Source organism: Ochotona princeps, chromosome 17, assembly GCF_030435755.1.
Source record: "Ochotona princeps isolate mOchPri1 chromosome 17, mOchPri1.hap1, whole genome shotgun sequence".
NCBI lineage: Eukaryota > Metazoa > Chordata > Mammalia > Lagomorpha > Ochotonidae > Ochotona > Ochotona princeps.
This window is the reverse complement of record NC_080848.1, coordinates 55,404,426-55,431,727: the sequence shown is the minus strand read 5'-3', so window position 1 is coordinate 55,431,727 and position 27,302 is coordinate 55,404,426. Positions and strand designations below refer to the sequence as shown.

The following is a 27,302-nucleotide window of genomic DNA, read 5'->3' as shown; positions in this document are numbered from 1 at the left end:
GCTCTCCTCGCACCAGCGCATTTGAGCGCCCAGTGGTGACCTGCTGCTTCGGACGGCTTCGTCCTGTATCGGAGTGCCTGGGGTATGAATCCCAGCTCTACTAGTGATGCTGGCTTCTGCTGATACACTCCTGGGAGGCAAGAGGCTCAAGTAGCTGGGTCCTGACCACTCTCACGGAGACCTAGCTTGGGCTCCCAGCCCTGGCTTTGGCCTGTCCCAGCCATGGCTGCTGCAGGCATTTAGGGGATAAACCAATTTATGGGAGAACTCCATCTCTGTGTATCCTCAAATAAATAAATAAAAATGAGTTGAAAAACAATCTCATTTGTCCAACTACTGTCCAAATTAGGGAATACAACAGAACTTAAGAAATTCCCATTCCAAAATAATTAATTAAAAAAAAATAAATTCCCATTCTAATGCTTCCAATCTTTACCTCTCTGTATCCCCTAAATTATTATGATAAATTTTTAGTTCCATATTTTGGCTTGTGCCTGATTTGGAACTTTATTAAAAGTAGAACTACAAAATAACAATAAATAAACTTTTGGATCATCTTAGCACTTTATGAAATTCCTCTACAGTAGTTGTATGTATCTGCCTGTATACTTGTTCATCTTTGGATTTATACTTGGTTGCCATTTTTCACTCTTATGTATGTTACTTTCAAAAATCTTTAATGCTTATTGCTGATATGTAGACATACATTTGACTTATATGTATTGACTTTGTATTCAATCTTACTGTAAGGTACTTTTAAAAAAGTTTTCTTAAAGATTTTTTTTTTTGTTGGTAAGTCAGATTTACAGAGAGAAGGAGAGAAAAAGGTCTTTCATTTGCTGGCTTACTCCCCAAGTAGCTGCAACGGCAGGGGTTGAGCTGAGCCAGAGCCAGGAGCTTCCTCTGGGTCTCCCACATGGGTGCAGGGTCCCAAGGCTTTTGGGCTGTCCTCCACTGCATTCCCAGGCCACTAGAGGAAGCTGGAAGGAAATTAGCGGAGCAGCCAGAATATGAACCGGCGGCCAAATGGGATCCTAGGTGTACAGGGCGAGGACTTCAGCAACTAAGCTACAGTGCTGGGCCCAGCTCATTTATATTTAATAATTTATTTATAGAATTATTTTGTTTCATTGGGCGTATTGTCATGTCATGTGTTAGTAAATGCTGGTTTATTTTCTCTACTCCAAGCTTTAACTTTTTTCTCAAATAATGTTCTGTGTGTGTGTTTATTTGTTTCTATGAAAGGCAGAATGACAGAGAGGAAAGGCAAGAGTGAGAAAGATCCTCCATCTGTTGGTTCACTCCCCAGATGGCCCAACAGCCAGAGCTTGTGCCAGGCCAAAGCCAGGAGTCAGGAATTCCATTGTGGTCTCCCCTGTTGGCAATAGGGAGTCAAGTATTTGAGCCATCTTCTGCCACTTCTCTGGTTCATTAGTAGGCGTTGGGTAAGAAGTGGAGTACTCAAGACTCAAACTGGCGCTTGATACGGGATTCTGGTGTTGTCAATGGCGACCTGTTCTGCTCTGCCAGAAGTCTGGCCGCAGCTGTTCTGATTGTTTACTTCATCTGTAAATAATTGATATAAAAATAAGTCTTGTGGCACTTTAGACTTTGTTCATTCCTCATTGCATTTTTGTTAATTTTTTCTTTGTGACTTTTGAACTAATACTGTTTTTATTGGACTTTATATATATATTATGAAATCTCTGAGGCCCTGGGCATTCACTTTGGGATACTGTTAGAGTCCGGGCCAAAGCCCCCGGATGTCAGGGTGCGAGCTAGTCAACCCCCAGAGAATGACAAAGAGTCTCACTGGTAATGCAAACAGCAAACAGAGTTTATTGCGCCAGCATGCTGGGGTCAGACCACACTTGGGGCACGCATGCCAGCCAAGCCGGGCGGTCGGACCCCGAACAGCCCAAGACAGTAGCTTATATAGGCCCTTTGGGGCTGGAAAATACATCAAAAGTAACAACCTTAGACATGTTCATTATTTTATGGCCTTCAGGCACTGGGAGCCTGTTCCGTTCCCATACCCACTATCTTTATGGCTCATCCCATTCTCACACCCTTATCTTCCTCCTGTTCTTGGGACCGGAGAAGAACTGTGCCCTTGCCTTCACAAAGTTGCAAGGCAGCAAAGAACAGATTTATCGCACCTCCTGGCCTAACAAAGTAGCAGTTGTTCAGTACAAAGGAATCTCACACTGCCCAACAATAGCATTTTACCCACACTCTAACAATACTAATATTGCATATTATTCTGGTGCTAGTATTGCATATCTAAATTTGTTTGGCATTTGCTTGGGTAGCATTTTCTGTCCCTTTCTGCCTAGTTTTTTGTTTCCATTTTAACAGTGTCTCATGAACAGTTTATTGTTGGTGTTTTAATTCCACTGTAGAGCTCTGTGTTGGCCTACTTTCATTTACTGCAATTAATAACATTTGGACTTCTTGCTACTTTGTCATTTTTCTGTGCTGTAATTCACTGTTAAAGTTTTCCTGTTTGATTTTTTTCCTCTTGATTGGAAAGTCATATTTGAGTGCAGTCTTCAGTTGATGTGGATAGCATAATTCCCCCCCCCCGACACAAGTGTGCCTGTAGGAGGTGGGTGAAACCAAGCAGTCCTTCCTGTTCTCACTCAGCCAGCACTCAGTGTTTGATGCTCACTGCAGCAGACACTGGCTAGTGTCTTGTAATTCAGTTGAGTTCCAACAGTAAGTACCTGCTTGGAGCCCAGTGCCGTGGGCTGAGGGTTTAGTCCTGTAGGGCTGCTTCGGCTGCTGTGCTCTCACACATCACTTGGAAACGCAATTCTCATGGGTCGTCTGGGGTTTGTAGGACAGCTACTATAACTCAGGAAAACGCTCTACTTACCTACGCTTACCCACTTGGTAGAAAGGACAGTACAGAGGACGCAGATGAACAGCTAAATGGAAGACGGGGAAAGGGCGAGGCACATGAGGGACATGGAGCTCCTGTGCCATCTCTGGGCACTCTGCTTCCAGGAACCTCCTCGTCGGCGGTAGTCTCCATGGACTCTGGACTCTGTGTTCAGGGCTGTTTCTGGAGGCTTGAGAACACATGTGTGATCGGTTATTAACTCCAGCTCCAGCTCCTCTCCCTTCCACGGAGGATGGTGTGGTTTTCCCGGTGCCCAGCCAGCACCAAGGGGTTCTCACTGAGTTATGCCTCATTCAAACAAATATGCTCCTGACACTGAAGGCGTTTCAGGAACCAAAGACCAAGAATCAGTAAAAGATGCACTCAGCACCCACTACTGTGGAAACTACAAGTGTGTCGGGATTTCTGTGGCAGGAATTGAGGCAGAGAACAAATATGTCTTTTTTTTTAATTATTGTATCACAGTAACAAGGCCTAATTTACTGATTTACTATTAGATGTTTACTCTGTAATGAGATATGAGATACGCTCCCGTCTTCCTTTAGTAGGCAAGTGTCTTCGCCAGCCTTTCCCAAGAGGTTGACTGTCTCAGGACTTGGTGCACCACACTGTCAGATACCTAGGTGGAGTCTGAGAAGACTTCTGAAGACTTCACTTAATTGTGGGCTGATGGGAAGCTCACTTTTGAGCCTCTGAAGGAAATGCAGAGAACCCGCCAGGCCTGCACTCACGGGTGTGTTATTTAATGAGTTAGCCGACTAGGTGCCTGTCAGCTGACTCATGACAGCTGAGCGGCAGCTTCAACAGGAAGCCAGAAGCCCTGCTAATCCAGAGCTCCTGGTAGGAACAAGTGTGGGAAACCCGGAAGGCAGTTGTGGGGAGACTTGTCCCAGGAAGGCCTGCCAGGTTGTGGCCCTGAGTTGATTTAGTTTCCAAACCTTAATTTTTTTAATCTCTAAAATGACTTAGTTGTTTTAAGTAGCAAGTTAGATCATTGCTAAATCCTATACAAATATAAGACATTATTTTAGTCCATAGTACTAGTTCCAAGTTATTAAGAAAAGGCTGAGTTGTGTTAGTTGTATTCTAAGAAAACCAAAACTAGTGTTGGTGTGGTCAGAAAGAATACTAAAGTAGTCCCCGACAGGCCAGGGCGAGTGGGACCAGCTTCCTGTGCTTGTGACCTGGAGTTAGACATGTGACAGTCACTTCGTCCTCTGAAGGACTAGCAGTCCTGTCTCCCAGCTCTGGGCAGGCGAGGCCAGTTACAAATGAGACAGTGGCTGACCCAAGGCTGTGCAAACCAGAATTGTTCTTGTTACCGCTGAGGTCTGCTTGCACTAGCTCTTGGCCAGTGCAGTGTCTGCCCGTGGGCAGGGTTATTTTTACTTTGGTTTTTTTTTCTTGTTCTTGTGATCTTGTGATTTCTTGTGATCTTGTCATTTCAGAGGGTTACATTTTTCTGTTTCTTTCTTAGAGATCAATCTGTATCATTCTTCCTTTCTGATTTCCTAAGGTCTTTTTTTAAAATTTTTTAAAAATTTTTTATTTATTTTTATTGGAAAGGCAGATTTACAGAGAGAAGAGGAGGCAGAAAAATCTTCCATCTGCTGGTTCATTCCCCAAATGGCTGCAATGGTCTGAGCTGAGCTAATCCAAAGCCAGGAGCCAGGAGCCTCGAGCCTCTTCCGGGTCTCTCCTGTGGGTGCAGGGTCTCAAGGCTTTGGGCCGTCCTCGACTGCTTTCCCAGGCCATGTGCAAGGAACTGGGTGGGAAGTGTAGCAGCCGAGACATGAACTGGTGCCCATATCAGATGCTGGTGCTTGCATGCTGAGGATTAGCCAGTTGAACCATTGCAAGAAAACACTAGATCTAAGACCTTCTGTGCTTTTTGACTTGGGGGTATGTGCTTGAGCCCAGGTTGGTCCTGTCCTGTGACTTACATACTCATCGACTGGTGGGGGTTTTTATTAGCAGCTTCTGAAACGTTCTTGCCATGGTTTATTGCATTAGTATAATTTAGTGTTTTTATCTCCAGACTTTGGCTTATACATTGACCTCATAGTGTCACTTTGTATAAAGATAGGTACACATTAGTTTGATTAAATTCACATGTGCTAACATTATATTTGAGTTTGATAAGTTTTTGCTCTGATGTTCTATATTTTCTTAAAGCTTTAATATTCTTTTTTTTTTTAAGATCTTCATCCCTATTAGAATTCAGATATTGTTTAGTGGGAGGCAAGAATCCAGTTTTATTTTTTTATTTATTTATTTTTTAAAGATTTATTTATTTTTATTACAAAGTCAGATGTACAGAGAGGAGGAGAGACAGAGAGGAAGACCCTCCATCTGATGATTCACTCCCCAAGTGACTGCAACGGCTGGTGCTGCGCTGATCTGAAGCCGGGAACCTCTTCCGGGTCTCCCACACGGGTGCAGGGTCCCAAATCTTTGGGCTGTCCTTAACTGCTTTCCCAGGCCACAAGCAGGGAGCTGGATGGGAAGTGGAGCTGCCAGGATTAGAACTGGCACCCGTATGGGACCCCGGGGCTTTCAAGGCGAGGATTTTAGCCGCTAGGCCACGCCGCTGGGCCTCCAGTTTTATTTTTTTAATCTCTGGATACCGGTGATCTTAGCAGTTTCTGAACAGTCCAGTTCATGCTCCCTGGGTTGTCGTTATTCATCCTGTTGATTGGTTTTTCATTTGTTCCTGCAGCACTCCCATACCGCCTTAAAATATTATAGCTTTGTCACTGAGAGTTTGTCTTGGAAAAGTAGGCTCTCACACCCTACTCCCCACTTTGTTGTTCAGAACTGTTTGAACTGTTCTTGGGATTTCACTCTTAATGGAAATTTTTGCATCAACTTGTTTAGATACAAGCATGAGCATACAATATGTTGACATTTCAATTTAATTTGCATTTTGGGGAGTAAATTGACATCTTGATAAATATTAAGTTTGTAAATTCAGGAGAAAACAGCCTTACTCAGATTTTCATGTCCTTTAACAATGCCTTTTAATTTTTTTCTATAAATGTCTCATCTTTTGTAAAGTTTCTTAATGCCTTACGTAAGGTTTTGTTGCCATATTAATGGAATTTTTTGTCTTTTATTTCTGAATGGGAAGTGATACTGATTGTTCTGTTTTCATTTTCCTTTATATAGAAACCTGGGTCAATTCTCTTTTTAGTTACGGTAGTTTTTAGTTAAATGTTCTTGGATTTTCTGGATAGATCATAATAATCAAGGAGTTTTATTCCCTTTGTCATTGCAGGTTGAATATTAGATATGAGGTTCAGATTCAGCATCAAATTAAGGTTTTATATAGAGGAGCAGAGTTTAATGTATTTATATCTTAGGAAAAACCAGATTGGCAGCCAGGTGAAGGTATGATTAAAGATGATTAAGGAATCAGGAGATGCCATTAGGATAGCTGCGAAATATTGCAATCCTGACCTTGAGTGCGGAGTGGAATGGGGGAGAGGGCAGAGATAATTGCAACAGATAATTCATAATTGGAATCAGTGGACCAAGTAACTGAGTCCATATGGGAGCTAAGATTCAGAGATTGAACCATGAAACACAGGTTTTTACTTGAAAAACTGCAGTAGTATTTACAGGACAAGCAATTTTGCCAACAAAACCCCACTTTGAGCAGGGAGCTATTTAGAGCAAATCTGATACAGATAATGTCACAGACTTGATTGGAAAACAGTTTCCTTCAGTTTACCCTTCTACAATCCCCACACAGATAAGCACCAGCCTGGCCAAGACTTTCCCATGGCACAGAGGTCGGAGAGAGAGCTTGAGGCGTTAGATGCGGATATCGCTCTGGAGCAAGCCCCGTTCATCCTAGATCAGAGTCCAAGGTGCGGGAACGAGGCTTCGGCCCTGCCAAAAGCCAGAATAGCCACCAAGAAGCCTGCGGCAGAGAATGTGCCACTGAGGAGGAAGGATGCTCTGGCCCCCGCAAGACCACAGCAGGTATACCTTCCTTCCTTGCATTTGTCTAACACCAGCCAAAGCCACACGAGCTCCTAAGTGGTAGAGCCAGCAGCTGAGTTCTCGGGCAGCTGTCAGAGCCTGTCTGTCCAACTATCTAAGCTAACTTAACTTAGCTTCTGGTTGTTTCTATGTTTTAAAAAATTTTAATATTGAAATACTGGGACAGGTATATTATATCTTACCCCCAGTTAAGTAAGATTCTAACTAGCTGACAAGATCCTGATTGGGCATGCTATTTTAAAATTCAAGCTTTTTCTGCTTCAGATATAGAAGTGATTTCTCAGGGGTTGAATCACAATCAAGATGCCCACATGTTGTATTGAAGTGTCCCGGTTGGATGCCTCCCCCCAGATCCTGATGTCAGTTGCCTGCTCCCAACTCCAGCTCCTCCCAGTGTGGAACGTGGGAGGCAGCAGTGATGGCTCAAGTGTTTGGGTTCCTGCTGCCCTGGTGTGAAGCTGGGTTCAGTTCCTGGCTCCAGGCTTTGGCCTCATCCAGCCTGGCCATCATGGGCATCTAGGGTGTGAACCGAAGCAGGGAGCTCGCTCTGCCTTACCCTACCCCTTTACTCTCACTCTTGGTATCTCTCAAATAAATAAAAATGTAAAGAAATGCTTTTGTTTTTATTGAAGATAAGTACTGATCAGTAATAATCACTGAACATTAAAGCAAATCCTAGGATAGGTGATTTAAAATTTTTTTTTCTGATAAAGATTTTTTAATTTTTATTGGAAAGTCAGATTTTTACAAAGAGGAGGAGAGACAGAAAGAAAGATCTTCCATCTGTTGATTCACTCCTCAAGTGACCGCAGCGGCTGGTGCTGTGCCGATCCGAAGCCAGGAGCCAGGAATCTCCTCCAGGTCTCCCACACAGGTGCAGGGTCCCAAGGCTTTGGGCTGTCCTCGACTGCTTTCTCAGGCCACTTTCAGGGAGCTGGACAGGAAGTGGAGCTGCTGGGATTAGAACCGGTAACCATATGGGATCCTAGCGCATTTAAGGCAAGGACTTTAGCTGCTAGGCCACCGTGCCGGGCCGAAGATTTATTTATTTTTATTGTAAAGTCAGACATACAGACAGGAGGAGAGAGAGAGAGGAAGATCTTCTGTCGGCTGATTCACTCCTCAAGTGGCTGCAGTGTCCAAAGCTGAGCTGATCCAAAGCCAGGAGCCTGGAGCCTCCTCTGGGTCTCCCACGCAGGTGCAAGGCCAAGACTTTGGGCCGTCCTTAACTGCTTTCCCAGGCCACAAACAGGGAGCTGGATGAGAAGCAGGGATACCAAGATCGGAACCATATGGGATCCCAGCGCATTCAAGGCGAGGACTTCAGCTGCTAGGCTACCATGCTGGGCCCAGGATAGGTGCTTTTTAATATGGCTTTAAGAGTCAGCCAGGTAGTTAGAAGTTGGTTGAAGACTGCATTGTGCTTTTAACTACTTTTTTAAAATTAAGGACATACCAGTGGAAAACCAACCACCTGTTTGAATACTGTAATCTTCTTCCATGCAATGTTAGTTTCCAAAGACTTCTGTAGCAAACCTGTGTACTGCCAGTCAGCCTCAGAAAAAGGAGAATTAGCTATTCCTGCCGGCTGGTCACTGGCCTTGTGGTTTGGGAACAGGCCTTTCTTTCTCTTGACGGACCCAGGACGTCAGGACTGAGCCGTTGAGGGCTCAGCCTGGAGCGGAGCCTCCCTGCTCTATTGTGCTTTCACAAGCTCGCGCCTTGTAGAGACTAATTGTAATCTCTACTCTGGACCTGAGCTCAGAGAGATGAAGTATTTAACCAAGAATGTTTCACGGTTTACCTCTAAACAGTATGGCGTAAATTTTTGTGTTTCCCCTTTTTCTCTGTATATCTGACTTTCCAATAAAAACAAATAAATCTTTTAAAAATTTTTGTGTTTACTTAAGAAAAAGGTCTACAAGTAAGTAAAAATGTATTTTATGTGTGAGTACTAAGTTTCTAGTATAGTTTAAAGTATAATGTGACAAACCAACATCTGATTACTTGGCTGGTTCCCAAAGCCAAATTAAAACCAGATTTTCTCTGATCCTCATCTGGCTATATAATATAATTCATATTTGTCCCTTAAAGAGCTTACACAAACCTGAAAGAACCAAGCTGATAAGCCAGCCTCCCAGCAAAAGCAGGTTGCAACAGGCAACAGTTTCATCCCGATTGAAAATGAAGCAGCAGCCTGTGAAAGACAGCCGGGCTCCCTGGATCCCTCCAAACCCCACGTCCCCGCCAGCGTCTCCCAAATGGTATGTGCAACTTCAAGGCACCTCATTCAGGTGTGGGGTGGTGTTTTCCCTTCATAGATCCCTTCATAGAACTGGTGGCTCAGAGTAAGGGAGGTGGTGACCTTGATTCTTCCCAGCAAGAGTCAGGTGTCTGTTGCAATCACTTGTCTGTTTCCTGGCAGATCCCGCTTACTTGAAGCCAGCAACTATGGCTTGTTTATGTTTGTATTTCTAATAACATTAGGTAAATCTGTCCAGAATGAGTAAGTATTTTAAAATAATTCTAATTCCAATTCTGTGTAATTATGGGAGAGCCATAATTGTGGCATTGCAGGTAAAGCCACTGCCTGCACTCCTGACACCCAAACTGGGTTCCAGTTCATGTCCCAGTTATTCCACTTCCAATTTAGCTCCCTACAAATAGCTTGTGAAAAACAGAAGATGGTCCAAATGCTTGGATTCCTGCTTTGCATGTGGGAGACCTGGAAAAAGCCCCCAACTCCCCATTGTGGCCATGGGAGCAGTGAGCCAGTGGATGGGAGATCTTGCTTTCCATGTCTCTGTGTAACTCTTTAAAATAAGTAATTGAATCTTAAAAACAAACAAACAAACAAACTGGTGTGGCACTGTGGTATAGCAGGCTAAACCTGTCACACTAGCTGGCCATATCAGCACTGGTTCAAGTCCATGTTAGTGGCCTGGAAAAGCAGCCGAAGGAGCTCCTGCCTCCTGGCTTCAGACCGACTCAGCTCTGGCCATTGCGGCTATCTGAGGAGAGAACCAGCAGGTGGAAGATGTCCCTGTCTCCCCCCCTGCCCCTCTTTCTGTAACTCTGCCTTTCAAGTAAATAAAATATTTAATAATGAAAAGCTAATTATTTACTACATAACTGCCGTCTCACTGGAGTGTGTGCGTGATGGGCGCAAGAGGAGGGCGGATAAAGCTTCTAGGTAGTCAGTGCTGTGTGAGGCCTTACATCGGTACAGAGGCCTTGTAATATGAAACATCATGTAGTGACCCAACTGTATATGTTACAGCAGAGTTCTGTTCATGTTCACTCAGCCTCGGGTAGTTGACAGCTGCTGTTTGCTGTAACTGGCGATGGCTTCTGAAGCAGAAGAGACTGCCCCTCTGACATTGAGCCTGAGTGCTGGAGGGGCTCCGTCCTCCTCGGGTCGAGCTGTCAGTTCAGAGCCCTGTGCTTCAGTGCTCCCGTCTTCCTGGAGCCGGCCGGCCCCTGGCGGGCCTTGTTGACGCAGCGTGAGTGATGCTCAAGGTGTGCTTCCCCATCTGTTGCAGCGCTGCGTGGCGGAAGGTGAAGTCCAGCCCCAGAGGAGCTGCCAAAGAGCAAGGTCTGCAGCAAGAAGACACTCCAGAGCAAAAGCAGTGGAGAGATGTTGAGCACGAAGCAGCCAGGTTTGTCCTGGTATTTTTCAAATCTCTGGAAATGAAGGGGCTCCTTTAATAGGACGAAAGAAATAAGAAAGAAATCCTTTCTTTTCCCTGTGTCTCAAGTTAGGTCCTGTGTTTTTCAGTCACATTATACAGCTAACAGTGAGCTCTACTTACAGTCCTTTTTTCAGTCATTCACAAATTGTTGGTTCACAGTTGCTAGCTTTGTGTGTAACACAGTTTGAGATTTCTGTCGACTTCAAAGAAGAGGGGGAATGAATAATAACATGGTGATCCTCTCGCCTGCTTGTTTGTAGTCTGTAGAGAAGATGAAAAATTGTTTTCCACAGAGCATCCTCTGTTCCCTGAGAACTTGAGGACTGAGGGCTGAGGGAGGTGATTTCTTGCTACAAAAATCTAGGCTTCCCAGCGAAGGTGGAAGTCTATCTAGAACTTGAAGACCAGACAGGGTTTTAAGGATGAGGAGAGCAGTGACAGGCTGTTCTGCATTCTTAATCTTCTTTTACTTATTTATTTTTGGCTGAATTTATTAATTGTGGGAAAGCAAAGAATAAATACGCCATTAATCAATTTGATAGTCTTTACATTCCTAAATGAAAAAAATTAAACCCTTTCACAAAAAGATCACTGACTTGTTTGAGTCCCCTTTGCTTCTATATGACTTCTCTATGTCTGCATGACTTTCCTGAGGGTTCAAGACTCTAAGATGCAGCAGGGGTTTTGTGTCACGTGGACAGGAACCCCCTGAGTACAGCAATTGGCCAGTTTTCTTGGGAATGTTTTTGGGCAGATAGCTGTTGCTCTGTATACTCAGAGTACTTGTACACATGAGTGTCTGTGTAGAACGTCCCACGAAGAACTTCTGGAGCACAGGGAGGGGTGTGCCACCTTCTGGAGTCCTCAGTGAAGCCAGGATTGGTGCTCTGGTGGGTGAGGTCCCAGTTTGAGGTCTGTTTCCATGACGGTGATACTGTGCTGTGGTGATGCAGGGCTCGTTTGACTTTTTGCTAGGCTTGCTTGGCTTGATGCTGAAACTTCTAAAAGATTGAAGGAACTAGAAGAACTAAAAGCCAAAGAAATGAACAAGATGCAAAAACAGAGGTAAATGTTTGTTTCTGGGGTAGACTACGTTAAGGAGGCTTACTCTACAGCGTCTAGCTGTTTTAATGAACTGAGTTGGATCTAGCTGCACTGCTCACCTGCACTGGCGGGCTGCTGTCCTCGTGAACGACTGAAGCTGCCTCAGAAGCCTGCAGTGGAGCCCAGGGAACCAGTGTTGGATAACTCTTTGTACTGTCCTCCAGGCTTGAGTGGCTTGGTGCTGAAACTTCTAGAAGAACAAAGGAACTGAATGAACTGAGAACCGAAGAAATGGATAGACTCCAAAAAGTAAGGTGTGTGTTTGCTTCTGAGGATCAGCCCAGGTGCACCGCCTGTTTTCGGTTAGAGCAGTTCAGACTGCACTGTTTCTGCCTCACCTCATTACAACAGTGAGTGACTAAACACCTGCATGCCTACATGTGCTTTGTTCTGTATTTTCGGAAGGAAATATTTATTGTGTGTAGACTTTGAAGAGAACTCGAAAACTATAATTTGGGAGAAATTCACTGTGATAAGTTAGAATGCTGTTTGTTTGTACATCCCAGTGGTTACTTTTCTCTCGTCAGCTGCCAGTCACAGGGTGGACTGCTCCTTAGCTGTACATGCTCTGCTCATGGGAGGAAGTGTTAAAATACTTTTGTTAAGGTTTTCAAGTGATGTTGCTGTTTTCCACACTTCACTCCCTGAAAGTGTTACCACGTGACTCCATGCAGAAAAAAGTGAAAAGATGCAGTTGAGCTCTTGCTGCTTCAGTTGGCTCACATTTCCAGCTCTCATGGGTGTCATCCTGCAGTCAGAAGAATGGAGTGCTTCCTGGAACATCTTCACGTGTTGTCACCACTCGTGATAGAGCATTCAGTCCCAGTTTAGGAGGACAGGGTTACCATCCGTCTGTAGTCAAGATTCCAAGTCATACAAACACTCTATTCTAGGACTTTGGAGGCTCTTTTTCCCCCAACTGCTGTTTCTAACCTTGTGTAATACTTGCACAAAATAACTACCCAGTATATTTCTACTCACCCTGTGAATGGGGGCAGGGGTCACTTGTCTGTGCTAGTCTGTTCCTTGGTCTTCCTTAGCTGTTGAAAGTGCAGCTTCAAACTGTAATGAAAGTTGCTCCCCTGTGATTCCTACCCTCTTCTCCCCATGAGTATCTAGCAAAAGTTTAGTCCTGTTAATCCCATTTATAGGTTAACACATTGTAGAAACACATACTAAGTGTACATGTATGGTGTAGAATATTACAGAATGAACAGTTGTGCGCCACGATCCTGAACCACAATATTGATCATTGCTGCTACCATAGAAGCTCCCAGGGTAGCCCTCCAGTTGCATCCGCTTCTTTCCTCCCGGCAACCACAGTCCTCGTTCCTATACTGATCCCTTCATTGCCCTTCTTCATAAATCTACCACCTGTGCATCTCTGCCACTGAATGATTAATTTCTAAAACTAAGAAGCAAACAAAAATCTACGTCAACAAAGAAAGGGCAATGTTGCTGATAGTAGGTGAAGACTCTGGGAGGAAAATAGGTGGAGTCTGGGTTGAGAGTTTTTAAGGGCCCCATCCTGGTGAGCAAACTCACCAGTGAGTCCTGGCGATATAGGATTGGCCACGTCAGCAGCTGTATGTGACCCAGGTCCAGCAGGCTCCTGGGAGAAGCAGGAATTTGAACAGTGTCAGAGCGGGACAAGTCTCAGGTTTGCTTGTGCGGTGGGACTGCTTGGGCCTCCTTCCCACGGTGCCTTGTCATCTTTTCCTCCTGTGTTCAAAGAGTGCATCCTATTTTAAGTTCTTGAGAAAGGATGAACAGGAAGTTTATCTTTGCAGACTTTCCAAGTCTAAAATATCTTTATTCATATTTGCTGATAGACTTTCTGGGCATGGAATTCTTAATTGGAAATTATTTTTGGTTGGCAATTTTATTTTTTTTTTAAAGATTTATTCATTTTATTACAGCCAGATATACAGAGAGGAGGAGAGACAGAGAGGAAGATCTTCCGTCCGATGATTCACTCCCCAAGTGAGCCGCAACGGGCCGATGCGCGCCGATCCAAAGCCAGGAACCTGGAACCTCTTCCGGGTCTCCCACGCGGGTGCAGTGTCCCAATGCATTGGGCCGTCCTCAACTGCTTTCCCAGGCCACAAGCAGGGAGCTGGATGGGAAGTGGAGCTGCCGGGATTAGAACCGGCACCCATATGGGATCCCGGGGCTTTCAAGGCGAGGACTTTAGCTGCTAGGCCACGCCGCCGGGCCCTTGGTTGGCAATTTTAAAATCAGCCTCTTATTGTAGGAATGGTACCAGTTCACATGAAGTTGTCATAATGTAGAGAAATCTCGAGTGCCCTTTGTCCAATTTCTCCCACTGGTGACGTCTTGGGAAGCCATAGTGCGGTACTTCATACAGGAGGTTGCCATGGAGTGATGTGGCTGCCCTCCAGGCACACGCTCCCAACAGAGTCAGGCTTTTTCTGGTTGGCCTTTTTCAGTCCCACCTGCTTCTCTGCTGCCCCACTACGCTCTTCTTCCTGTCAGTGATCTTATTATTTCAAGACTGTTGTGTGAGCAGAATCATCTGGTCTCTAAGCTTTGGCGATTGGCTTTGTTTTCCTTGTGTATCTCAGGAGATTTCACCCAGGCCACTATTCCTGCCAGTTCAGCAGTAGTTTGACCTTTTAGTTTCTGTATAGTCAGTCACCCATTAACAACATCTGAGTTGTTACCAATTTTTGGCTATTAAATACAGTTTCTAGAAACATTCATATCCAGATGTCTGTGTGAACCTAAGTTTTCACTTTTCTAAGATAAATGCTCAGAGTGCAGTTGCTAGATTGTATGCTAGTTATAGTTTGTTTTACAGATGACCTCATTGCTTTCTTAGGGTAACCCTGGATTCCCTTTGGCGCAGTGTGTGGTGATCCAGTTTTTTGTCATTTCTGCCAGTACCTGGGGTATGCACCCCTTGTTTTCTTCTAGATAGTTCTCACTATGGCTTTGATGTGTGTTTCCCTCAGAGCACGTGGAGTCTCTTCCTGTGCCCCTGCCCTCCACTGAGTCCTGTGGGCATGTGGCCTCGGGTTTTTGTGGGTTGCTTGACAGCAGCGGGCATGTCTCCCTGGGCGGCCTCTTGCTAGGTTCTTGGGCTAGAGAGCATGGACTTCGATTTGATTTAGTTTTTCCTTGCTTGTACCTTTATGTCTCTGAGTTGTCAGCTCCTTCAGTGTCCAGTCCTGGCATATATATAAGTACTCAAAAGTTCATGGAAAGTAGACTTGAAAGATAAGCTTTTTTGGTACAAAAACTTTTGAAATCCACTTGTAATTTTTTTTTTTTAAGATTTTATTGTTATTGGAAAGCCGGATATACAGAGAGGAAGAGAGACAGAGAGGAAGGTCTTCCATCCGTTGTTTCACTCCCCAAGTGAGCCGCAACGGCCGATGTGCGCCGATCCGATGCCGGGAACCAGGAAGCTCTTCCAGGTTTCCCATGCGGGTGCAGTGTCCCAAAGCTTTGGGCCGTCCTCGACTGCTTTCCCAGGCCACAAGCAGGGAGCTAGATGGGAAGTGGAGCTGCTGGGATTAGAACCGGCGCCCATATGGGATCCCGGGGCTTTCAAGGCGAGGACTTTAGCCGCTAGGCCACGCCGCCAGGCCCCTACTTGTAATTTTTTAATAATATACGTTTTCCGTGAAACTTTTGAAGATCCCTTCCCCCTTCTCCTGTGTATCTGTTAATCTAGAAAGTTGCCATATAATCCTTTCTAATCATTTTTTGTTCTTATAAACACTAGCAAAGCTAATTATATATATTGTATATATACATACATATATATATTAATTTGAAGGAGCAGTGGTGAGAGATAGAGATATTACCCATCCATTGGACCAGGTGGAAGCCAGGAGCCCAGCCTAAGTCTTCCAAATAGGTGGCATCCACTGACTTCCCAGGCACATTAACAAGAAGCTGGATTGGAATAGGAGCAGCCGGAACTCAAACATCACACCCAGCGGCTTAGCCCATTGTATGCGGTCACCGCCGGCCCCATGACTGGTCACTGTCCAGCACGCCCGCATCCCTCACAGAAGTAACCACTTGGGGATTTTGTTTATGTGAAACGATTTTACCATTGTAGTTAGAGTCATCAGGATCTGTTCCCTTGTGTTTTCTTTCCTTCTTTTACTCAGCGAAACATTTGAGATAAATGTCATATAATTCACTCTGTTTAATGCTGAGTAGTATTCCATTGCATGAAAATACCACATTCTGTTTATTCATTCTGCTATAAATGAACATTTTGGTTATTTTCCATTTCTTGTTATATGACTTAAGGTGCTATAACTATTCTTGCACAAGTTTTTTTGGTAGGACTATATTTCATTTCTCTTGGATAAATAAAACTACAAGTAGAGTTTCTGGGTCCTAAGATGGACAGCTGTTTAACTTTTAGAAACAGACAGTACAAATTTTCCAGAGTAGTTGTAACATGTTATTTATACTCTGTTAGCATTGGCAGGATTCCTTTTCACTTGTTCATATCCTTGCTAATATTTAGTCTTTTTGGTTATTTTTCTTTCATTCATTCTAGTGTAAATGCAGTGGTATTTCTTTGTGGTTTTAATTTTGCATTTTTTAAAGGTAGATGACGATGGGTACCTTTGCTAGTGCTTTTTGTGAAATGCCTATTCAAGCCTTTTGAACATTTACGAATTTTATGAATTATTAATTTGCTTACATTATTTATATTTTCTGGGTTCAGACTCCTTGCAAGCAGTATTTTCTGCTAATACTATGACTTGCCTATATAATTTCTTAACAGCATATTTTTTTTAATATAGTCTGACATAGTTGATTAGGGTACAAAGGGTCAAGGGCTACAGGAAAGTGGGTACCATTGTTTCCACATTAATATCATCATTTTTCCCCCTGTATCTGGGATCAGGGAAGAAACAAAGGGAGAAGCCCCATCCAGCCTCCCACCCATCCCAGGTCCCCAACATGGGGCATGTTCCAAGGGTCCTGCTTAAGCGATTTTGATAGTTCAACAGTTCTGAATTGCTGCCAATCTCACTGTTCCAATCACGATGAAATCTATTTAGAATCTACTGGCTGACTTAGTCGGTTCGTGGTTGGGGTTCTGAGATCAGTAATTCAGTTGAAGGGTTCTCTAAAGAAACTTCATCTGAGGTGATCCCAGACCTGATCCTTGTGTGTGCTTGCCAGTACAGGGTTCAGCACCGTCTGTTGCCCAATCAGCTTATGCACATGCTGGTGGTTGCAATTGCTGGGTCAGTTCTGTTTCCAGTCCTGTCTTCCATACAAACCAATGGTTGTTGCCGTCCAGCCCGTTCCTGCCACAAATTTAGGGATCTGAATGCTGGGAGCCAAGTTGGGGAGGGGAGCTAGAAGCCTTTTCCTTTGGCCCACAGCATGTGTAGCTGTTCGCCTTTTCCAGTGTGACACCCACAATCTCAACTGTGATTGGCCACCCCTTGTCGAGAGACCTTCCAGAGAATGAGCCCCCAGACTGGCCTCAGTTGGAGAAAGGCAGTTACACAACTGCATAGAGTAGGGCAAATGGTGTAGGGGCCTCACTTTTCCAGCATGATCTGACTCTTGTTGTCAACTGTCCTTCCAGCTTACCCCAAGCCTTAGAGGTACCTGACACCCCCAATGTGCCTGTTAGTCAGCAGTGGAGGCTCTTGGTTTTTCCCTGCATTGGCCTAGAACTCAGCCTTCTCAGGTCCTCTAATTTTATTACTGCTTTGGTCTTGTTTCCCAGCACCATGTCTCCCCTCTTGCCTTTGTGGGTATATTACTGAATCCGCTCTTGGTTTGGGGACATGCTTCTTCCTCATACTTCTTCAGATGTCATCTTAGCTCCTGCACACAGTAGGGCCAGGATCAGCAGTGTGACCTCTCCTGGAGCCTCACCCAGAATAGCTGAATCATAATCTGCATTGGAACAAGGTCCCCAGGGCTTGCACGGCCACTCAAGTTAGAGAAATACCATGATGTTATAAATTAATCGATTTCACCTCCCCAAAGTAAATAAATACACAAAATAGGATGTGTTCTTGTTTTTGATTTTAATCTTCAGTTTCTGTTTTTCTCTAAACAGCATTTCTGCCACCCAGTTAGCAGACAAGGTGGAAGAGGCAGTTCTGGAGCGTTTGAAGCCTCTCTTGTTGAAGGCCCAGGTAATGGACTTGGTCTTACTGTTCATGCTTTGGAAACGGACGAAGCTGCGAGCCACTGTCCAGGTGGCACTGACCCTTTGTGGGCTGAGGAAGCTGCAGCACTGTTCAAAGTAGGGCGCAGGGTCCTGGGCGTGGTGCTGCTGGACCCCTGCGGCACTCCAAGCCACCACTCACTGGGGAGGGAGAGAGAAGATGAAGAGAGGCAAGTCCCACTTTTTAGCTAGGGGTGAGTTTTGTCTGTGATGTCCGTATTGGGCTAAATGCCTGTGATCTCAAGCTACACTCATTCACTGAGGGCTTCGGAGTGCTTGGCTCTGTTTCCACAGAGAGGTGTTAAGATTGCTTCTGTGCACGTGAGATGACACACCAATGCCAGGAGATTGTACCAGCCTGTTAATGCTGCAAGCTAGATTCTATAGCCAGGCTTTGTGGGTCAATCCTGTGCATAGATTTTTTTTTACTATTATTTTTATTGGAAAGTCAGATATACAGAGAGGAGGAGAGATAGAGAGGAAGATCTTTCGTTGTTGATTCACTCCCGAAGTGACCACAATGGCCAGAGCTGAGCCAGTCCGAAGCCAGGAGCTTCTTCCAGGTCTCCTATGCAGGTACAGGGTCCCAAGGCCTTGGACTATCCTTAACTGCTTTCCCAGACCACAACAGGGACCTGGTTGGGAAGTGGGGCCACTGGGACATGAATTGGCGCCTGTATGGGATCCCAGCTCATGCAAGGCAAGAACTTCAGCTGCTAGGCTACCACGCCAGGCCCTTGGGTAGAATTTTTTTTTTTTTTAAGATTTATTTATTTGAGGGCTTGGCGGCGTGGCCTGGTGGCTAAGGTCCTCGCCTTGATCCCATGTGGCCGCTGGTTCTAATCCCGGCAGCTCCACTTCCTCTCTGTCTCTCCTCCTCTCGGTATATCTGACTTTGTAATAAAAATAAAATAAATCTTTAAAAAAAAAAAAAAAAGATTTATTTATTTGAAAAGCAGATTTACAGTGAAGGGTGGGGGTATTTGCCATCCATTAGTTTACTCCCTAAATGGCTGTTATGGCTGGGGCTTTACTGATCTGAAACCAGGAGCCAGGAGTTTCTTCTGGGTCTGCTCCTGGTGGTGTAGGGGCCCAGGTATTTGGGCCATCCTCCACTTATTCCCCAGGCACAGTAGCAGGGAACTGGACCGGGAATGGACTCAGACAGGTGCCCATGTGGAATACTGGCGTTGCAGATGGTGGCTTTTACTTGTTTAAACCACAGTGTTGACCCCAGTGATTTTGTTTGAGTAGTTGAAACCGCAGGCTTAAGTGGAATGAATGATATTTTGGGTCCCTGAACTTCTTTGTTTCTAGTTAGGAAGTGTTACATTGTTATTATGAGAGTCTGAAAATCTGAGTAGTAGGACCAGGAGCTAAGGGATCTCAGTCAGTTGATGGCCTCACGGAGGGGCCATGGGCATCGCATGTGCATAAAAGTGCACAGCGACCCTGGCCGTGTTTGCAAAGCTGAGGGTGGAGTGGAAGAGGTGGAAATCCAAGGCCAGCACTTGGCATTCGTTTTTATAAAGTGCTTTGGATTGCTGCAAAAAGCCCAGTGTAGCTAGAGCTGAGGAGTTCTTGCATATAGAAGTTACTTTGGTGGGGGAGTTCGTTTGTGCTATTGTTGAGTTGTAAACTATTGCAAACTATGAATGTGTCTGCTTCAATAGAGAGCTGGCTCTTCCGAGGAAGCAACTGCTCAGCTAAAGGATTACCTCGCAGGGGACACAGTGACGGCCCAGCCTGCGGAGGAGGTGTGTGTGGGGATTCTGGTTGTTAGTACATGATAACGTCTTTAGTTACAAAAGTGATATGCAGGTTGCTTTGCAATCACTAGGTTGTCCTACTCAGGAGGTGAAAAGGGCTGGCATTGGGAGACGGTGAGTTGAGCCGCTGCTTGTCACACCAGTATCCTATGTTGTTTGAATCCCAGCTCTGATTCCAGTCCAACTTCCTGCTAAAGTGCCTGGGAAATAGTAGATGGTAGCCAAGTACTTGGGCTTTACAAGCCAGATAGAGTTTCTGACCCCTGGCTTGAGCCTGGCCCAGCCCTGGCTCTGTGGCCATTTGACGAATAAACCAGTAGATGGCAGATTTCTCTCTGTTTCTCTGTCTCTGTCTGCATATCTCTCTCTCTCTCACTCTGCCTTTCAAATAAATAAATCTTGAAAAAGGATGAAAGTTACTTTTCATATTTGACATGTTAATTTTTTAAAGATTTATTTATTTCATCTGATAAGCAGATTTACAGAGAAAGAGGAGAGACAAGAGAAAGCTCTTCTATCTACTTGTTCACTCCTCAAAGTGGCCGCATTGGCTGGAGCTGAGCTGATCTGAAGCCAGAAGCTAGGAGCTTCTTCTGGATCTCCTACATGGGTGCAGGGTCCCAAGGCTTTAGGCCGTCCTCGACTGCTTTCCCAGGCCACAGACAGCTGGATGCATAGTGTAGCAGTCGCTACATGAACTGGCACCTGTTTGTGGTGCCAGCACCATAGGCCCACTCTGCCACAGTGCCAGCCCCTAGCATGTTCATTCTCACAGTATATATTTAGCATAATTACTTAGATTGGTCTTAACCAACAGTGTACAGGAGTCCCTGGGGTCAAAGGTTTTTGTCAGCAGCTCTATATCTCTCTGCCTGATGACAGTTTCAGGGTACTGTGTGGCCCAGATGTTGTTGGCTGCAGCAGAAGGGATGCCCTAATTCCCTTTCATTCAGCCTACTTTCGCTTGTCGCTGGCCTAATTTCCTGTACGTTTAGGGCCTTGTTGTGACACAGCGTGTTTTGAGTGCCTCGTATGTAGGCTATAATCTCACCCAGAAGAGAAACGAGAAGGTCCAGAAGAAAACGAAAATATTTGAGAACAGGAACGTTTTTGTTATTGTCCGTCTTGTGTGCTTTGTCTGGAGGATGAGTTTTAAATATTTGGGGGAATGTTTCCCCTCGCCTGTTGGGGCTGTGGAGCAGAAGGTGCAGCTGTGTGCATGTAATTTTTGTGGGGCTGGAGAGGCAGTTATTGCTCTAGTTGCTCAGAGCAACTCCAGTGCTTTGGGCTGAGCTTCACCAGCCCGGTGGCCCTAGCAGGGACCAAGCAGATTGTGAAGACGTTGCCAGTTTGAACATTCAAGCGGTGTTTCAACTGCAATTGACTTCTGTCGTCTTGTGATTGTCATTTCATCAAAGCAGTGTTTGTAGCACTGTCCTAGGAGGTCAGGCTTCCGGGACAGGAAGCTGAGAGCCTGCATTTAACCACTGCAGATTCGGGGTGCCGTGGGTTAGTGTTTCATGCAGCTTGGCCACTAAATGCTTTTTTTTCCTGTCAAAATAATGAAAGTAGCATCCAATCTAGGGAGACAACTCCATATGGCACTTTAATATGAGAAGAAAAGGAAGTGATTATAAATGCTGATGGTGAACTAGACATGCTTGAATATTCCTCTGAATGATCAGCCATGTATATAAGAATTATTCAGTAGGCATTAAGTGATCCTTAAAGACAATTAACAAAGAGAAACAGCTGTATCTGACATTGAGCGTTCCTGTACAGTCTCAAATGAAGTTGATAAGTCCTGTCGAGAACAGATGTTTTTACCAAAGCAGTGAACCAAAAGAGAATAGGTGTATGCTCTGAGTGTGTGACATGTAAAATACTAGGCGTTCTCCTGAATATTACAAAAGGAAGACGTTTGTTCTATCAATTAGCAAAACAGATGCTAATGATAATTTACATGGGCAGTAATGCTATTGCTAGTTAATACTGCCATTTAGATCACCATGATAAAAACTGTCCTGCTGTTACTGCTGTGGATGTGTACTTAGTGAGGAGGGATTTGTTTGCAGGCCTGTCTGTCTGTCGGATCACCATGCTGTTGGTTTATTATGATCAACAGTTACCTGAAGTTGCTCTGTTTTCTTTGTGCTGCCTTCCCATCCCTCCCTCTTGCCCTTGTGTTACAGGCTACAGCTCTTGATTCTGAAGGCAACAACGTTCATCAGCTGGATGATTTTCTGGAAAACACTGCTCATGAACTCTGGGCTGTGACGCGTGCAAAGATCTTGGGGTCTGAATCCTCAGCCACCTTGGGGGACAGCCCAAATCTGGAGACTATGATGATTCGAATGGAGGAGATGGAAGTAAGGTCTGAGGCTGCTGCTCTGGTTTGCTGCTGGGGGCCCTTCCCTGCTTCTGTCAGAATCACAGGATCCTGGGTGAAAGCCCAGCTCGCCATCGTCACAGTCCATGACCTTGATGCACTCGCTTGCCTGCCAGGTTACATAGGGAGTTTTCACTTACTGTAAAACAAGGTCTAAAATGTGTACCACACTGTCTGTCACAGAACCCAGTAAGTGACCATTACTGTCCGCCTAGTATCACTGATTTGTGATGACAAAAACACTGGGGCCGTGGTGTGGTCCCACAGCCTTTCATCTGTCCGCCTGTTAGTACTGTGCAGGTGCCTCCTCGGCCCTGTGGGGTGGATCCTGGCAAGCCACTGATGGTGACAGGGCCTCCCTCCTGAAATGTGGGACCTCGGACATACAGCCATTTCAGCCCCCAGATTGGTCAGTGTGGGAAATCAAGGTTCAATAAGGAAGTAAGTGATATGGCCATGAAAATACACATACACACACACACACACACACAAAGATTCTGAAGAGATGAGAATCTGGGTCTCCAGGTTTCTAATTTGGCATTTTCTTTTGAATTCAACATGATTAGATCTCATTTTTTTCTTTGCTGCTAAGTAAAAACATTATAGGGAATATAATTTTTTTCCTAGAGTTTAGAAAATTGACAGCTCTGCCAGTCATAGCTGATTACCCTTTTAGGGGCAGTAAAGTAAATGTCCAGACCCAGATTGGCCGGAATGGTTACCACCGCCACATCGGTGTGTTGCAGTGTACATGAATGAAGCAAAGCGCCCTGACAGTGCTCAGTAGCGGCTGCTGCATTGGCCGGAGAGCGTGCTGATGGAAGTGCTGGTCTCGGTTGCGGCTGTGTTGCTTGCTGTATTTTGTCTCACACTTCACCTCATGAAGTCATTGCTTCCTGGCCTGGCCAGTGCCCATTCCTGGCAGCATCTGAACATTGTGTCTGATGTTACATAATTGTGTCTGCTGAACTTCTCCTTCCTTAGTAGTTCTGGCTCACTTTTTCTCATAAACTTTTTTTTTTAAAGAAATATCAAGAGACGGTTCGTCAAAGATATAATAAAATTGTGTATGCTGATCCTCAGTTTTGGATGCATGAAGAAAGTAATGGTAAGTTCCCCTTTTTTCTTTCCCCCAACATTTTATTCTGAAAAGAACTTCGGGCAAAATTTACACAAGGAACACTCTTAAAACCCAACTCTGTAGATTGCACATTTCATGTTGTTTGTCACACATCTACATATATTTCTGTTTGTGCATCAGTTACACATTTCCATAGCGTAGTTGGTTGCACATATTACATCAGCCATCAGTACACTTCATCCCTAAATATTCATCATGTCTACTGACAACTAGAGAGTATTCCTTACTTCTGGTTTTTTTTTCCTTTTGAGGTAAAATAATGTAGGCCAAAATGCATGTTTTTGCTTTTTATTATTATTATTATTATTTGAATATCAAAGAGGCACAGAACAAAAAAGACTGACAGATCTCCCATTAACTGACTCATCTCCGGCCCCCCCTCAAAAAAAAACCTGCAGTGGTCAGAGCCAGGAAAGGCCACAGCCAAAAGCAGGGAACTCAGGCCACTGGGCGGCGGGCTTGTGGTTGCTAGAGCCTCCCCGCTGCCTCCCGGAGTCTGCGTCAGCAGGACTGGAGTCAGGAGTTCAATCCCCCTTGTGCAGTGTGCTAACCCTGCTCCCGCCAAGAGCGGAGTCAGAGCAGAGAAAAAGGAAGAGACCTCTTGCCCACTGGTTTACCCCCCAAATGATCATCACGGCCTGGACTGTGCAAGGCTGAACCAGGAGCCCAAGCACTTGGGCAGCCTTCCACTGCTTTCCCAAGCATGTTAGCTGGGAACTGGATCAGAAGGGAAGCTGCAGGGTCTTGAGTTGCTGCCCATATGGGACGCCAGTGTCAGAGGCAGAGGCTTATCCCATTATGCCACAACACCATCAGTCCCAAAATAAGTTTACCTTTTAATTTTATCTTCCATGAACTTTTTAAAATACCTTAGAATAGTCAGAGAATATAGTTTTTATTTGTCTTGGATAAATAATCAAAAATAGACTTGCCAGGTTATGAGATGAGTTTGAATTTAACTTTATAAACAAATTGGCAAATAGCAGTGAACAAGTCAGATGGAAACCAGAAGGCAGGACTCCGTCAAGGTCCCACATGTTGGTGACGGGCCCACATGCTTGAACCATCACCTGCTGCCTCCCAGGACGCTTAAATTAAGACCAGAGTGGGGACAAGAACCTAGATACTTCATATGGGATGCAGGCATTGCAAGAATTATCTTAACGGCTAGGCGAAACACCATGCCGGGGCCATATGAGTCTTTCTTTAAAGCTGCTTAAAAACTCATTTAAAAAAAAGCCACAGGGCCCGGCATGGTGGCCTAGTGGCTAAAATCTTCACCTTGCACGCGCCAGGATCCCATATGGGTTTCAGTTTGTGTCCCAGCCGTCCTGCCTCCCATCCAGCTCCCTGCTTGTGGCCTGGGAAAACAGTCAAGGACGGCCCAAAGCCTTGAGACCCTGCACGCATATGGGAGATCCGGAAGAAGCTTCTGGCTCCTGGCTTTGGATCGGCTCAGCTCCAGCTGTTCCGACCACTTGGGGAGTGAATCAGTGAATGGAAGAGTTTCCTCTCTGTCTCTCCTCCTCGCTGTATATCTGACTTTTCAGTAAACTAAAATAAACCTTGAAAAAAGAATGCTAGATGTTTAAAACGAAGAAAGACTTGTATGCAATTTAAAAGTGCTAATTTGAAAGAGTAACAGACACACACAGAGTGGCAGAGAGATAATCTTCCTTCTACCGGTTCACTCCCTAAATGTTTGCAACGGCCAGGGCTACACCAGGCTGAAGCCAGGAGCCCATCATACCATCCAAGTCTCCCACCTGGGAGGCAGGTACACAGTACCTGAACTGTTCTACTGCGTCCTATGTGTACGGCAACAAGAAGCTGGACTGGAAATGGAGCAACTGGACTTGAACCAGGCACTAATGAAGAGGGTGGGTTTCCCAAGCAGCAGCTCAGCGCATTGAGCCGCATAGTCCACTCCTAAGGGTACAAAGTCGTGAGTTTAGTGTGTTCACACAGTGGTGCAATCCTCACTGCTGACATAATTCCAAAGTTCCTGCAGCATCTCCAGAAGCAACCCTGGGTCTGTGAGCAGGCCCTTCTCCCAGTGCCCTGCTCTGCACTCGGGCATCTGCTCATGGAGGTGTTTTGCAGGTCGATCTCCCTTCCCATCTGTAGTCACCTGTTTGTTTTCTCCAAGGTATTGCATTTGGAGCAGATATTTTTAATTTTGATAGAGTCTAACCAGTTTTTACTTCTGCATTGTTTTGTTTTGCTTTCTCTAAGAAGCTTTTATCTTCCTACTCCCAAGTTGAGAAGATACTCTTTTTTGGTTTTTCTAGAAGTTTTTTGATTTTAGCTCTTAGATTTAGGTTTACTTTCATCTTGAATAAAAGTTTGCCGGTGGCCTGAGGTAGAAGCTGAAGTTCTCTCTTCCTTTCTAATGGATAAACATTTGTCTTGGCATTGTTTGTTGAAAAAACTTGTTTCTCCTATTTTGAGTAAGTTCACTTCAGTGCACAGAAGTTTTGAAATTGGGCCCGGCAGCGTGGCCTAGCATCTAAAATCCTTGCCTTGAACATGCCGGGATCTCACATGGGCACCGGTTCTAATCCTGGCAGCTCCACTTTCCATCCAGCTCCCTGCTTGTGGATCCTGCACCCATGTGGGAGACCTGGAGGAGGTTCCTGCCTCCTGGCTCTGGATGGGCACAGCACCGGCCGTTGAGCTTACTTGGGGAGTGAATTATCGGACAGAAGATCTTCCTGTTTCTTCTCCTCTCTGTATGTCTGACTTTGTAATAAAATAAAGAAATCTTTAAAAAAAAAAAAAGTTTTGAAATCCCGAATCTGAGGGATTTACCGAGTCCATGGAAGATGCATATTATGTATAAACTAGATAGTTGCTTTGCACCAAAATAAACTCAAGTTCTACTTTCCTTGAGTTAAAGTCCTTCATAGGTCACAATGCAGGGGTTTTTTAATGTGAAATATTGTCCTAGGAAAAGTCTTCTGTAGATGGAATCTCAACGGCAAGATGAGCAAAGTGCCAACGTGTCCCTTTTGATGTCTTTAGTTTCCCAGCACTGTCTCACGCCCGTAGTTGGTGTTCTCTCTCCCTCTGAACACCTGCCCACACCCATTTTTATCTTTACAGAACGTTGAGCAACCCATCCAAGCCCAGCACCCAGGGTTCTGTGTTGGTGCTTTTCCTGCTGTCCTGAGGTTGGAGCCTTACTGCTTTGTCTGTGAATCCTCATAGTGTTTTCTGGCATGTTCTGAGCTATTTGCCCAGGTGGATTATCTCTCCCAACTAAACCCTTGATTATGTGAAGCCAAAGTTTATCGTCATCATCAGAGTTCCCCACTGTGCCTAGCATAGGGCTGGCACAGCAGGGCCCTTCTGATCTCAGTGTAGTCAGTGGGCATTGACCGTTGTTTTGCTTGGAAGCAGAAGAGAGGGCGGCGTTCCAGGGCAGCTGGCTTTGCTGGCGGTCTGGCCAGTGTCTGCAGAGTTGGGTTGCATCATGGAGAAGACACAGAGCACCGAGTGTTCTCTTTCTTCTGAGTTGATTCAAATTATTAGTCACTCTGGATGATGAATCTGCATAGGCTAGGTCTGCATTTACAAGGAGCTGTGTAAGCGCTGAGAACTGTAGTGAGTTTTTGGACACTTGTAATGTAGACCCATGAAATCAAAGTGAGACTACCGTGTCTCCTGTCGTTCTGATTGTTCTGTTGCATGACAAAGCCAAGTTTAGAGACCCTTAGCTTGTGCAGTGATGTTTTTACCCGGGCTGACTTCGGCAGTATTGCTGATGGTGAGAAATCACGAGCTTCTCAACGTGAGTCAGGGAAAGTTACTTGACATTACAGATGCTGCTGCCTCCACCAAAGAAGGCAGAATTTCTGCTGCACTTGAAATATGTTTAAAATTAGAAATAATCTAAATCCCAGAAGAGCTGGCAAACATGATTTATAGTTAATAAATTAATATTTTGGCTATCATTATGCAGATTTTTCCTGCAATGCCCAGAGACAAATCAGTTAATTTAAATGTTCAGATGTGAGTAGGCTTGCTGTTTTGTTGTTGTTTTTGGTTCTTTGTCTTCTTTGGTAATCAAGGCATTTAAAAGCTAAAAAACAGCTACTTTTG

The 27,302-nt window shown here is 44.9% G+C and overlaps 1 protein-coding gene across 1 annotated transcript in view; it reads left to right on the top strand.

Moving 5' to 3' along the window:
* KIAA0753 (KIAA0753 ortholog) overlaps window positions 1-27,302 on the top strand; it is a 56,936-nt gene that overhangs the window by 19,109 nt on the left and 10,525 nt on the right. The window contains exons 8-16 of the mRNA XM_058676610.1: window positions 6,660-6,892; window positions 9,008-9,177; window positions 10,456-10,572; window positions 11,581-11,670; window positions 11,874-11,963; window positions 17,789-17,867; window positions 19,573-19,656; window positions 21,861-22,037; window positions 23,084-23,165. Coding sequence (XP_058532593.1) covers window positions 6,660-6,892; window positions 9,008-9,177; window positions 10,456-10,572; window positions 11,581-11,670; window positions 11,874-11,963; window positions 17,789-17,867; window positions 19,573-19,656; window positions 21,861-22,037; window positions 23,084-23,165 — 1,122 coding nt within the window. The remainder of the gene's footprint in view (window positions 1-6,659; window positions 6,893-9,007; window positions 9,178-10,455; window positions 10,573-11,580; window positions 11,671-11,873; window positions 11,964-17,788; window positions 17,868-19,572; window positions 19,657-21,860; window positions 22,038-23,083; window positions 23,166-27,302) is intronic.